We start from the raw sequence: 12,380 nt of genomic DNA, 5'->3' as shown, positions 1-12,380 counted from the left end.
TTTGATCATAATTGTACTTTCAGCAAAATGTGTCAGAGCCAATTCTTCATCGGTTGATATAACATTTTCTTATATGTATTGACATTATGTATTTTCCAAAATAAGGATAAATTCTTAAAAGTGTTAGGGAAACAAAACTAAGTTCCCTCTACAAATTGCTTTCACGAAGGCTTTTCAAAATTATCACAGCTGAGAAGTAAGAGTTATGATGATAATAGTTAATATCAATTTATCAACAACGTGTGACTAAAGAGCCTTACCTAATAATCCCGTTACTCAAATCTCATGGAGGTTTATTCTGGGTTTACATTTCACTTAAGCTAAAGGCAAAACAAGAGAATCAATCTATTCTCTTGTTCATAATGGGAAAGGAAAATGCAAAACTTTATAAAGAAAAAGTGTGTGAGTGATGTGTGGTACGACTCTCACTTGTTCTTGTCGTCTAACGGCAGCGTGTAAATTAGACGTTAAGATGATTCCACCATTCATTGCATCGTCTTCAACATTTCATGACCTAATGATGGCTAAGACTATACATTGAAACGGACAAAAAGAATCATTACATAAAAAAAAATTACTTAAGAATTTATCTTAATCCTATTCTTACCATCAAACACCCTCTAAAAGTTATTGTTGATGGGTCTTTCAATGACTATTATTATATAGGTTTGTTAAATAAATTTAGACAAGTATAAGTTTTGGCATTGGACAATGAGAATTGAAAACAGCCAAGAAAAAAAAGGTAACTTAATGACAAAGCCTCATGAACAACTTATTTTGGACATAGTTAAAGATGATTAAAATAATAAAAAGAATATGAATTTTATATTTAAAGGGGTTGTCCACTTTCGCTTTTGCTTCATCACGTTAGGAGTTAGGTTATAAATATATTAACATTGTTCGAGTTTGAACCAAGAAAATAATTAGCATCTTTACAGGTTGGCTTTAGCGAGAAGGACGTGTTGTGTGTTTTTTAAGTTCAAAGGAATTTGGCATCTCGCAAATAAGAGTAAGACATTTGTCTATTATACTGAAACAGAAACCAATTCTTCATGATTTAAGATCTGTTAAAATGTTTATGTTAATGTTGGAATGAGTTGCAAACGACATTTAAATAAGAATAAATGTTTTAACAAAATTTAGGATAATTTTTTTAATGTTTTTAGTATTGTTTTTAAATTAAGAGTAAATTGTTACCTCCATAAAATATTTATATTTAAAATTATTATAATAAAAATTTAATTTTAATTAAAAATATTAAAACACTTTTAGAATTACACCAAATTTTGTCCTAAATATTTTTGCTCCTCACGAAATTGCCCAAGATTGTCTGCCAACAAGAAAAAAAGTATGTTTTAAATAGATATTATTTTTGCTTTGATATATATATATATATATATATATATATAATTTATATTTAATAATAAAGTAATAAATTATAACTAATTACCTAACAGTTTGATATAAATTAAATGAAAAATTTAAATCAATCGTAAGAGTACTTTCATTGCTCTACTATTCAATTACTAACATGCTTTCAAGATGTAACTAATTTTTATATGTAACAATGGAATAAAAACTTTTAGTGAACTTGCTTTAATCTATTTAAAAACTTCATTTTCTATTTAGTAATTTAAATTAAAATATTTAAATAAAAATTTTAACAAGTTAATCATGATGCTAAATCAATTAAATATCATGTCATAATATAAATTATAACTCGTTACCTCATTAACATTTTTTTTAGTAAATATATAGTAAACAAATGAATGAACCTTTTTAAATCAATAAAAGAGAGATTTGATTGTTATAAAACAAAATATTAAGAGAAAAATATTGCATAATCTATACTTATGAAACCTAAAAGTAAGCATAATCATGTATAAATATTAGTTTGATAATCATATTTTTTTTAATGATTTTATCTTTAAGAAATATAAAAAATATATTTCACATGTCTAAATATCGTTAAAAAATGTTATATAATGTATTTTAGAATGTTTCAACGCCGGGTTTGATTTAAATATGAATGTTGGTTTTTAAAAAAAGTATGCTTTTATTTTATATGATAATATTTTTTATGTATGCTGTTCATCTAATTTATGTTTATTTAAAAATTCTAAAAACTAAATCAAAGTTTAAAATAAATAAGAATATTATAAAAAATTAAAATCAAGGTGGTGGTATTGAGTGACATTGTCACCTAAATTAATCATTATGTGTGATGATGGTTGTAAAATTTTAATCACAATAGCTTAAATAATCTTTGATTATAATAATGGAATACTAGCAAAGGTTTTGAATAGAAATTGACAAGATAAAGAAAATAATAATAATTATGATAAATTTAAGAATATCAAGAAGTATAATTATATTTTTATATCACAAAAAAAATGGCCTTTCATGAGAATCTTCGCTTACCAGTTTTTTTATGAATTTTTTTCTTAAAAATTGAATTAAAAAATATTATTGTGAATATTAGTTTTTTAAAAGAATTATTTTAAATATTCATATTAAACATGATAATTTAATATTTTTAAATTAAAATTTTTTCCTACCAAATGCTCCTCAAAAGTTAAATCAATCTATATGTTACTAAATTATTATTTTGTAAATCTATATTTTAAAAGTTTATAATTAGTTTTAGTTAGATCCCTCCATCAGAGTTTTATTAAGTGCAAGCACCTAATTAAAAATTCAGTTCAATAACTATTTGTTGCAAGTTTAGTTACTTTAAAAACTTATGAACTAATTAAAATTTTCAACTAATTAGTTTGAATCGATCATAGACTCAATTAAAAATAGTTTAAAAGTTTCGAGACCCACTTACAAACTTAGAAGGAATAACCAGATATACATTTTAATCTTTGGTAATTAAAACAACCTTCAACGCTGAATGTAATTCCCTTACTTTGACTAAAGAATTATACATAAAATGCAGATGAAATATTAAAAGAAGGACGACATATAGAAAAGACAAGTGATTCTTACCAACTTCCATTATGACCAACATTTACTTGTATGGTTGGTTGAATTTAATTAAGTTTAACAAAAGAATGTTTAAATTGGAATGGTTTAACTGAGAGGGCCAACTGCATGAAGATAGTAAATTGGTGACAGAAGAATGGTGTTACAAATATGCAGCTGATAGGCTTGCTGCTTCCTCGTACTGTTCTTCAGAGATTTCCACAATAAAATGTCGACCTCCGAATGGGTGGGATGTCTTTGTCATCTTTCATATCATCATGACTTAGATAGTTACTTTCTTCTGCTACTGTCATGATGCGGGTCCAACAATGAAGGATAAGGAGGTCTATTATGAAGGCTTTGAGATGGGCCCGCACAAATGTTAAAGTGAAAACCCAGACTTCATAACACAAAAAGCAAAAACAAACTACGGAAAAAATCCCCTTGATTCTGACATGATTATTGTACACAATGTTTTGAAAGAGTTAGGGAAAATAATCAATTTAATTATCATTAGCTTCTTAAACTTTTGGATGTTAAATCATTCAAAGAATTCATGCCATCAAATTAATTCTCTTAAGATTTAATATTAAGTCTTGGAGGACTCAAGTAGTGAAAAATGAATTATTGTATTTAATTTGGTGATAAATTAAGTTTAAAAAATATGAAATGTCACCAATTAATTTTTATGAAGAACTAAAGTAGTGACGATTATTAGAAAACTAAACTGCTAGTAATTTTTTAAAAGATTTAATTTAGTGACAGATTTTTCAAATTAATATTATTATAACGGATATATATTTTTTTTTAAAAGAACTAAGCTACCGTCGCATCTTAGTGATAGCAAGTCGCTATTGAATCTGAAATCACTGCAATTCAATTATTGCATTAGTGATGGTCCGGTGGGTGCATGATCAGCAATACAAATTAACCCCAAGTTAGAATGCCCCAGAACAAAACTGATGCAACGAGAGTAATCATTCAATTATAAATGAATAACAGTAGATTGTTCCAACCACTATGTTAACTGTTCATATAAAAGTAATCCGAAACCAAGTGTTTCTTGATACAACAGATTGCACAGGTCCCGTTGCACAGCATTTAATGAACTACAAGCTACGTTAAAAATTTAAAATTACAAAATACAGACTAGGAAGCAAAACAACCCCATAAATAGAGGTTAAAAATCAGATTGTTTGAAAACACAGAAAAGAGAAATTGATCAATATGTACAGGTGTTAAATTTCCGACATTGTTGTACAGTGAACGATCAAGGCATGAAAAAACCAATAAAATGTTTGCAAGCATTGAGCGTGACTGGGCTAACATAATGACAAATAAAGAAAGAAACAATTATTAATTGCATATGCTGTGCAACATAAATTGCAATCATACAAAATTTGTATTCTAAGGATCATCGTCGTAAGGTGCGGCAGAGGCTGATGGGGATGGAAGAACCAATATAGGTGATCCATTATGTACAAATTCAGTGTGAAGGGAAACATGCTCTGGCTTATAGTCCCACATGTGTCCCGTCAAGTCCAAATGCTGAACATTACCTAAAGCATGATAACGAAAACACAGTTAAATCTGAAGCTGTTCGAGATAGAAACGTAAACTGTTGAGACTTGAAGGCATAGTTTACTTTATCTAGATTTAAAATGGTTTCACATTCCTAAGGAAACACATATATCAAGTACTATTCTTCTAGCTGTAGTTTCTTCTTGCGATTATAATATGATCCTAGCAGCATCCACGTAACCACAAATGGGAATTTAGTGGGCATGCAATCAACTAATCAATTTAATAATCATGAAGTTACAACCTGCCAGCATCTAAGAGCCAACAAGTCATCGATAGAAGAGACAGCACCAACACAAATACCTTTGGCAACTTTTAATGCAGAGCAGATGATGGCCAGTGATTCTATTGGCATAAGATTACTCGCTGCATTCACATCAATTAATTGTGGAGCTTGTGACAAGAGCTTGGACAAAAATTTGGCAGTTTCAATCCCACCACGATTTTCGCTGACAAATAGGAAAACGTGTCATGTGATTGTATGTGCAACATAAAAGTAAAACAATAGCAGAGCAGTAAGTATTAATCTTAACCTTATATTAATTTTCACTAACTTAAGCTCCTCTTTTATTAGCTTTTGAAGCTCTTGAAAACCATAAGAACCTAATCCAATGCCTGCAATGTCAAGTACTTCGATAGCCGTGCTCAAAAATTTTCCCAATGCTTCAGCTACTTGACTATATAAGAAAAACCAATCACAATACGTGAGATGAATTCAGCGATGAAAAGAGATTTTATTGTCTTTGCACAAACCTGCCAAGGTAATTGTCAGCGACAGAAAGAGACTTCAATGGTCCTTTGAAGGTAGAAAGGACATGTAGGAGATGATTCACTCCAGCAAAGGACAGGTCACAATTTTCTAATTTCAAACAAGTTATGCGAGGGCATGTTTCACATGATCCAACAAAATAGAGACTTAAATTCCTGTAAGATTGATAATTCATAATTAAACACTCTACTCTAATTTCATATCTTCAAAATACAATGATAAAATGGAAATACAATTGACCTGATTCCATCATCTTCAATTAAATTGTCACTTATATCCAGCTCCTCCAAGTTAGGCATATGCACAAGAGCATATCTAAGACTTTCTACATCATCTTTCCGTAAATTGTTTCCCCTATAAGACTATAAACAGATTAAAAATATTTTTCTTCATGGAACACTGACAGCAACGGAAATATGAATGCAACAAGCCTGTCAAGTGTCAACAGTCATACAGCAGCTCATACTAAGACTAACTCAAAAACATGGCACTAAGACACTGCATCAAAATGTACCAAAAGAAAAAGGTAATTTAACTGTAGAAACACTGTCTCATTCATTTTCTGTACACATTGGATTATTCATCACAGCCAATAGAAGTTTGTTATTAAAGAGTTCTCATATCACAGAAAATGTACAACTATATTTAGTATGGTGCTACCTCAGGTTGAGAACGCGTAACTGCTGCAAGGACTTTCCATTTCCTAAAGACAGATGTGAACAGCTCGAGAATCTCCTATTAAAGTCAGAAAGCCACCCTGCTATCTTGAAGAGTGTGCATGAAACTTTTTGTCAGCTTATAATAAAAATGATGGTACATAATGCATATGTAGATGAAAAACTTACTTTATTCTCAGAAAGGTCAAGGACAGATATGCCAGAGGAAAGATTGAGAAGAGTCTCAAAAAGAGCTTTGGCAAAAGTGCGTCCATGGTGGTTGTCAGATAATTTCAATGCGCACAAGGACCTAGTAGCAGCATTAGCATGAACGAAGGAAAACACTCAGCAGACAGAAAAGCTATTCTATAGTTATACGTCCAAGTGAAATACACCAAACATCATAACTAATCATTATGCAAACTTTTGCAAATGATTAAAAGAGTATGACAAGACTCACTAAGAAATTAAGAACTTATAGAATTTGTAAAATTGCTTGAGTGAATGGCAGTAGGCATACACAGGATTATCTACAATGAAAATTAAAAAAATATGATATTTACATGAATAATAAATTAGAAAGCATTGCCTAGAATACTAAGATTCCAATGATATAAAAACTAGTTATTAATACTACTGTGTATATTCCAACAAATATTTTTTCACATGAAAAACGTAGTAGGACTGTAGGAGATTGAAGTATTTGATCTAATGTTATCATAAGATAAATGCCTTTCAAGAAGGTTATCAATTTCTTCAATATCTCTGAAATTGATGTAATAATCATATATTATCTTGTCATATTATATTCAAGTGGAAGCTATATATAAACAATGTTTCCCTTTCCGCTACCAATTTCTACCCAAAGGAAAAAAAAAAAAAACTTGGAGTAATAACTATACACATAATTCCTTGAGAAATAGTTATGATTAATTATATTAAACTCAAACAAAGTCTTTGAAATAGTTATTATGACTACTCAGAGAACATGTCAAACATTGATAAAAGCACAAAGTATGAATATAGTTGCCAAATGGCAATCATAAAACAACAAAATAAAAATAAAAAGGTGAATTTATGCTAATGTACCTTCCTGAAGACAAAAATGACACTAGTCCGCTAGGCAAAGAAACTGAGCATGGTTCCAGAAAGCTTGAGGCAATGATTGACAAATGTTGGATTGCATGTTTTTGCACACTCTCTATGAGTAAAGAACCAAATATTGCATCAATAAAATGAGTGGAGAGTGTGCAGTGAACAAGTTCCAGAGAAGTTAATGTTCTACAATGTTGAGCGAGCAGTTTGCATAATCCGTAAATCTGTGAAACAATGCATGTGAAAACATCAAGAAGATCATAAAGATGCATTTTACACTTAGAGAAACTATTGATATAATCGATCATATTTGCAAAGTAAATATAGTTTAACACACCAATGCGGAAGGTGCTCCACCAAGTATGAAACTTAAAACATTCTCCAATTTGCTCAAAAGGTACTGAATATTTTGATTATAAATCATCACAAGGACAAATTGAAAGAGAGATATCAGAGCTAAATATGTCTTTCTACTTATTAGTCACCATCAATAGCAACTATGCACAAAAGGGGCATGGTATCTCACCTTCACTTCAATCAGTACATATGAAAACCCAAGTAGTCCAAGTAAGTTGAGAGCATGCCCAACCTAACCACATACACAATGCCCAAAAATGCTTACGCCCCAAGATACTAGTTATCATACAACACTAGCCTTATGTACTTTTAGCACTCCTCGCTGACCCACTCCAATTTGGAATTTGGGATGTTAAATATGTGTCTTAGGAAAGGCCGTACAAGATAAGAAGTAAGAGGATATAAATAGTAAACAGTTGGTAGTGCACTACTCTGTTTATTTTAAGGACAGCGGTCATCTTGTTTCAGCTCATTTTATCACAAATTTACAATCACAGGATCAGTGAAACTTGGAAAAAAAATGCAACCAATTAAAGATTTAGATAGATAAATATTTACAGACAAGTTAAAAATTACAAATTCTTCAATATAGATTATACAGATCTATAGGAGGAAGGAAGCTTACCTGTTCCTTGGATCTGATACATCTTAGTACCAGACTCTGCAGTTTGCATTCCCTCAACAAACCCTGCAAGTCAGAGTATATGACAACATGTCTTGTTACATGGTTTAAAGCATTAAAGAGATAAAATTTTGGAAAACATCATATGATGCCTATCTCAAACAGTTAACTAAAACGATAATAACTCGTGGAAGCCTCCTCCTTCCTTTTACTGGCATTTTAAAATGCACATCGTTGGATCTCATCATTCAATTCTCCTAAACTAGAAGCTTTAAATTTTCCAATATGAAAATTTAAAAAGAATTAAATTTATATCATTGAAGTTTTGAACACAAGTTCCCAAATGCTGTGACAATAACAAACAAAATTGGGTGCTTAAAGAAATGCCCCTTAGGAGAAACATTAATTGAAAATTTGTCAATTATAAGAGTGCTCGATGAATAAAAAGTATATTATGAATCTTACAATATATAAACTAGTAACTGTGAACAGTCATTGTAAGCTTGTAAAAACTACATATGCATTTGACCAGATGAGAATATGACTATAATTCCGAAAAGATAAATAAAAAATAAACCATGGAACTAATTAAGGATTATTTCATGATATTCTAGAAAATATAACTTACACTTGTTTCTGCAGTACATAGAACATTTTGCAGCCTCAGGCAACTGCATCAAGACAAAGTAATATAAGAAGCAAAATAATTGCTCAAAAGATAAAATGCGGAGATATATAACATATTTACTAGCATGGATATAATCATGATGCATTATTACTACATCGAGAAGCCAACATTAAACTTTGAACTAATGAAAACAGTGTCATCAAAGGTGTTTCATCATCTAGGCAGGGTAGAAAACAGCCACACTGCCTCAGATGGCCCAAGGGAAGCAAGTTTGATGATGTGTTTAATGCAATCAGATCCTGCATTTTCAGATAACTCACTTATTTACTCTCTCATAAATGACTCAGCAACCAATGGTATCTAATATAAAGGAGTGTTTTGTTCTACTAAAAACACCACCTAAACTTACCTAGCAATCAATAAAGATAAAAACAGGATCTGAATTCACCAGCAGTGTGTGACATACTGTTCAGAAGCAAAAGTTCCCTTTATCATCTAGTTCCATGATCTTATTCATAGCCTTATATATTTTGGATTGAAGCTACTGATTCTCCCCCTTTATCCCAAGTTAGATATAAAATTGTTCATGAGCCTTCATTGAATATCTTGAACGTTTAGGAGAGTTGGTCTATGACATGATATAAGAGCCTCAATTACCAAGTACTTAGGAGTTCGATCATCATTGCCCCTTTTTACTAAATTAAAGTTGAATTTCAGCACAAGGTATGATGGGCCCATGCAGCCCAAAGCGCTTTGGCATGAGGGGGTGTGTTAAATATAAAACCATTCACAAGCCTTCATCCAACAGCTATCAATTTTAGGAGACTCGATAAATGACATCTCCCTTTAATCTCTAATATTTGCTGCCGTCTCTTGCTTGGCCTCTTGATTTACATTTGGTTGGATGTGCACTTACGTTGTTACATTCCTAGTCACCCTGGATTAAATTATGTCTTCAAAGTATTTTCGTGACTTAATTTGCATTTAAATCGTATTCGGGTTATCATTGTCATTATGAGTAATTTCCACAACCCTAGAATGGTGTGAGCATACTACCTCAACGCATCGTAGTGATGCAGTTTGGGGCAGCAGCAACAACCTACTTTTCACCTTGTGGCAAGTGACAACAGTGATGGACAACACAGATTAACTAGTCGCTGAATCTGAAATAATCAAAGAAAAATTGAATTAACTATTCAACACTTAAGCTTTGCCGATGGATAAATATCTTATTTTGTCCAAGAACACAAAAACGAAATCCATGGCTCTCTCCTTTATTATTTAAAGCCAATCCTAACTGATCATTTACTGATTTACATAAAAATTATGACAGACAACATAAATTTTACATCTCACCGCACATGGCTGCCAACTTGTAGGCAATGGTAAGACAATTTTGAATGGTCACAAGTTGAATGACTTGTATGTCCCACACCGCCAATATATTTCAGTATGCTGTCTGAAAGGAGGGTCAAAGTAAAGAAAATTCAATAAAATATCAAAGACAAGTGGATAGAAAGGGAAGGTGATGTGGGTTGTGCAGCCCAAAAAATAAGATTATTTACACACAAAGTTGGGGACACCTTAAATTAACAGATACTTAAATACTATAGTGCAACTGATGAAAAAGTAAATACTTCGCAACTTGGTTTTTCTCAAAAGATCTACTGCAGGAGGTGCCAAAAAATATTTAAAGCATGAAAGATTTATGCAAAGGGATGATCAAGCAATTGAAGAAACTTTCAAACATCCATATTATTGCTCATTCATTCTTTGTTATCAGCTGAAAGCATCTCAGACTGTCTTTAATGTGTCAAACATTAAAAGGGATACTAATCTGTATTCTCACATGTCACAATCAAATCTCTTCAAGTACAAATTAAAAAAAAAACCTACAACAGTTTCATTTTAGGAGCAAAATTAAATCATTCAAATACATAACAACTTTCAAAAGCAAACAGTCTTCTGCCTAAGCTAGAAGCAGAAGGCAACTTCACGCAGAAATTTTCATTATATAAAAAAAGGATAGCAAATTAGCATAGCACCTGAAATCTGTATGTCACCAATATATCCATTAAAAGATGGAATTAGAGCTACCTCCGCTGCTTCATCTAGACAACTGCCATATCATGTAGATTGTAGAAAAATGTAAATTTTGAGTTAAACCAACATTAAAATTTAACTGATAAACCCAAATAGCACTTTATATACTCTTGCAAATGATTTTCCCAATACAATTGCTGCCAATCGGTTGGCTGAACCTGCTTAACACGATCAGGCCACCGTAACTTAAACAACCTCTCCCAAGCTGAATTTAGATTCCAATCCCTATAATTCATAAAATAAATAAAATCATAAACAACAAAGATTCCAATCGAATACATTTTGCACAAAATTAGGAATGAGAAATTGCTCTCAACCTCGAACGTTTTCTCTTATTTGTTGAGTCATCGAATGAAAACCCTTCCTCATCCCTATCCAGAAACGGTCTGTTCCAACAATAACACAGCTTAGTGGAACACCAAGTAGAAAACGGTTAGTTAAAATAAAAATAAAAAAACATTTCAAAAATTAAAAATTAATAATATAGGAAAGTGAGTGAATCATGTAATAATAGAGATACATGTGATGGTGGAATTTGCGCAATGCAAGAGGGGGCAAACGCGTGATTAAGGTGTTGAGTAAGTGGAAAGGAAGGTCGTATATAGCGAAGAGAAGAAGCTCATCGTCCTCTGCATGGAGAAGGTGGTGTGAGAGAGTGTCGACGCAGAGAGAAATGAGAGATGGAGCCTCCCCCATTGTGCTCTCTGTAATGGACAAAGCACCCAACGAAATTGGGTTTTCAGTCAACGCAGAATTATCTTCAAAAACTCAACCTTTTTAAACGTTTTTCATTTATGTGTAGTTTATAAGGATTTCAAGGTGGATTCGATTCAAGAACAAAGAAAAGTAATTCAATTTTAAGTGATTTATTTTTATAAAATATTTTAAATTCAAAATCCTCTTTTTTATACACTATTTATTATTAATCAACTAATACAAAACTTTATTATCATAGCAAAATTATAGCTTTTGTGTATCAATACTTTCCTTCATCTTTCTATTCACATTTAGTTTTAGACTTTATAAATAAGGAATTTTACTCAACCATAAACGTAAGAGAATGGATTTTGAACGATTTCATTGTGCAGAAAGATTAACCTAACAAGGTTACGTCACAGACTCAGTGGTTTTGCAGAATAACGAATACGGTAAAGAGTAAGAGCATATTTACCATATTTTTTCAATTAGGGATCAAACACTTCAAAACAATTTTAAATTGAGACTATATTGATAATAATCATACGCTTAATGATAAAAATTTCAATTCCATCCCCTATTTATACATTGATTACTTGTTACTGACTAAGGATCATAGATGATTGTAGAATTGATCCACTATTCATGTAGCTGTATGCCACATTTTAATTTAAACATGGGCCACATATGAATGGGCCTAAGAGCTAGGCTCCATTGGAGAATTGAGTCTGGTCATGTTGGGCTGTACTCATACGGATATACACTTTTTAGTACACAATACATACGTCGACTAATACACAATGCATGCGGTACAAGAGATGATGATGTAAGACAAAAAATTTCTTGTGCATAAAAAATAAAATTCAGAATATAATAACATAATTATAATTAATAAAAATTTCTTAC

At 31.3% G+C, this 12,380-nt stretch overlaps 1 protein-coding gene across 2 annotated transcripts; it reads right to left on the bottom strand.

The window, feature by feature from the left end:
• Positions 1-3,974: 3,974 nt before the first annotated feature.
• Positions 3,975-11,540, bottom strand: LOC113861736. Of its 2 annotated transcripts, none has more exons than XM_027494737.1 (15): positions 11,299-11,540; positions 11,096-11,164; positions 10,887-11,003; positions 10,721-10,794; positions 10,032-10,134; positions 8,676-8,718; positions 8,051-8,113; positions 7,063-7,292; positions 6,163-6,283; positions 5,978-6,081; positions 5,558-5,671; positions 5,302-5,472; positions 5,082-5,225; positions 4,852-4,997; positions 3,975-4,526 (listed from the first exon to the last, which is right to left on the bottom strand). In XM_027494737.1, the coding sequence occupies exons 1-15, from the start codon at positions 11,472-11,474 to the stop codon at positions 4,375-4,377; spliced, it is 1,827 nt and encodes a 608-aa protein (XP_027350538.1). In that variant the 5' UTR covers positions 11,475-11,540; the 3' UTR covers positions 3,975-4,374. The 2 variants fall into 2 exon arrangements, with proteins under 2 accessions (XP_027350538.1, XP_027350539.1); XM_027494738.1 differs by having other exon boundaries at positions 4,052-4,526; positions 7,063-7,174; positions 10,037-10,134; positions 11,299-11,505.
• Between the last annotated feature and the right edge of the window lie 840 nt (positions 11,541-12,380).

The sequence above is a fragment of the Abrus precatorius genome, unplaced genomic scaffold (genome assembly GCF_003935025.1).
Source record: "Abrus precatorius isolate BTA unplaced genomic scaffold, Abrus_2018 Scaffold3, whole genome shotgun sequence".
Lineage (NCBI taxonomy): Eukaryota > Viridiplantae > Streptophyta > Magnoliopsida > Fabales > Fabaceae > Abrus > Abrus precatorius.
This window is presented reverse-complemented; position numbering and strand designations above follow the sequence as displayed.

Bases quoted from the DNA above. Each gene is read 5' to 3' on its own strand.
- LOC113861736 (XM_027494737.1), bottom strand. From the start codon at position 11,474: ATGGGGGAGGCTCCATCTCTCATTTCTCTCTGCGTCGACACTCTCTCA. The intron at 11,165-11,298 runs GTATCTCTATTA...TTGTTGGAACAG, and splicing joins CGCAAATTCCACCATCACAT to ACCGTTTCTGGATAGGGATG. The intron at 8,719-10,031 runs GTGAGATGTAAA...GTCTTGATGCAG, and splicing joins CAAGTTGGCAGCCATGTGCG to TTGCCTGAGGCTGCAAAATG.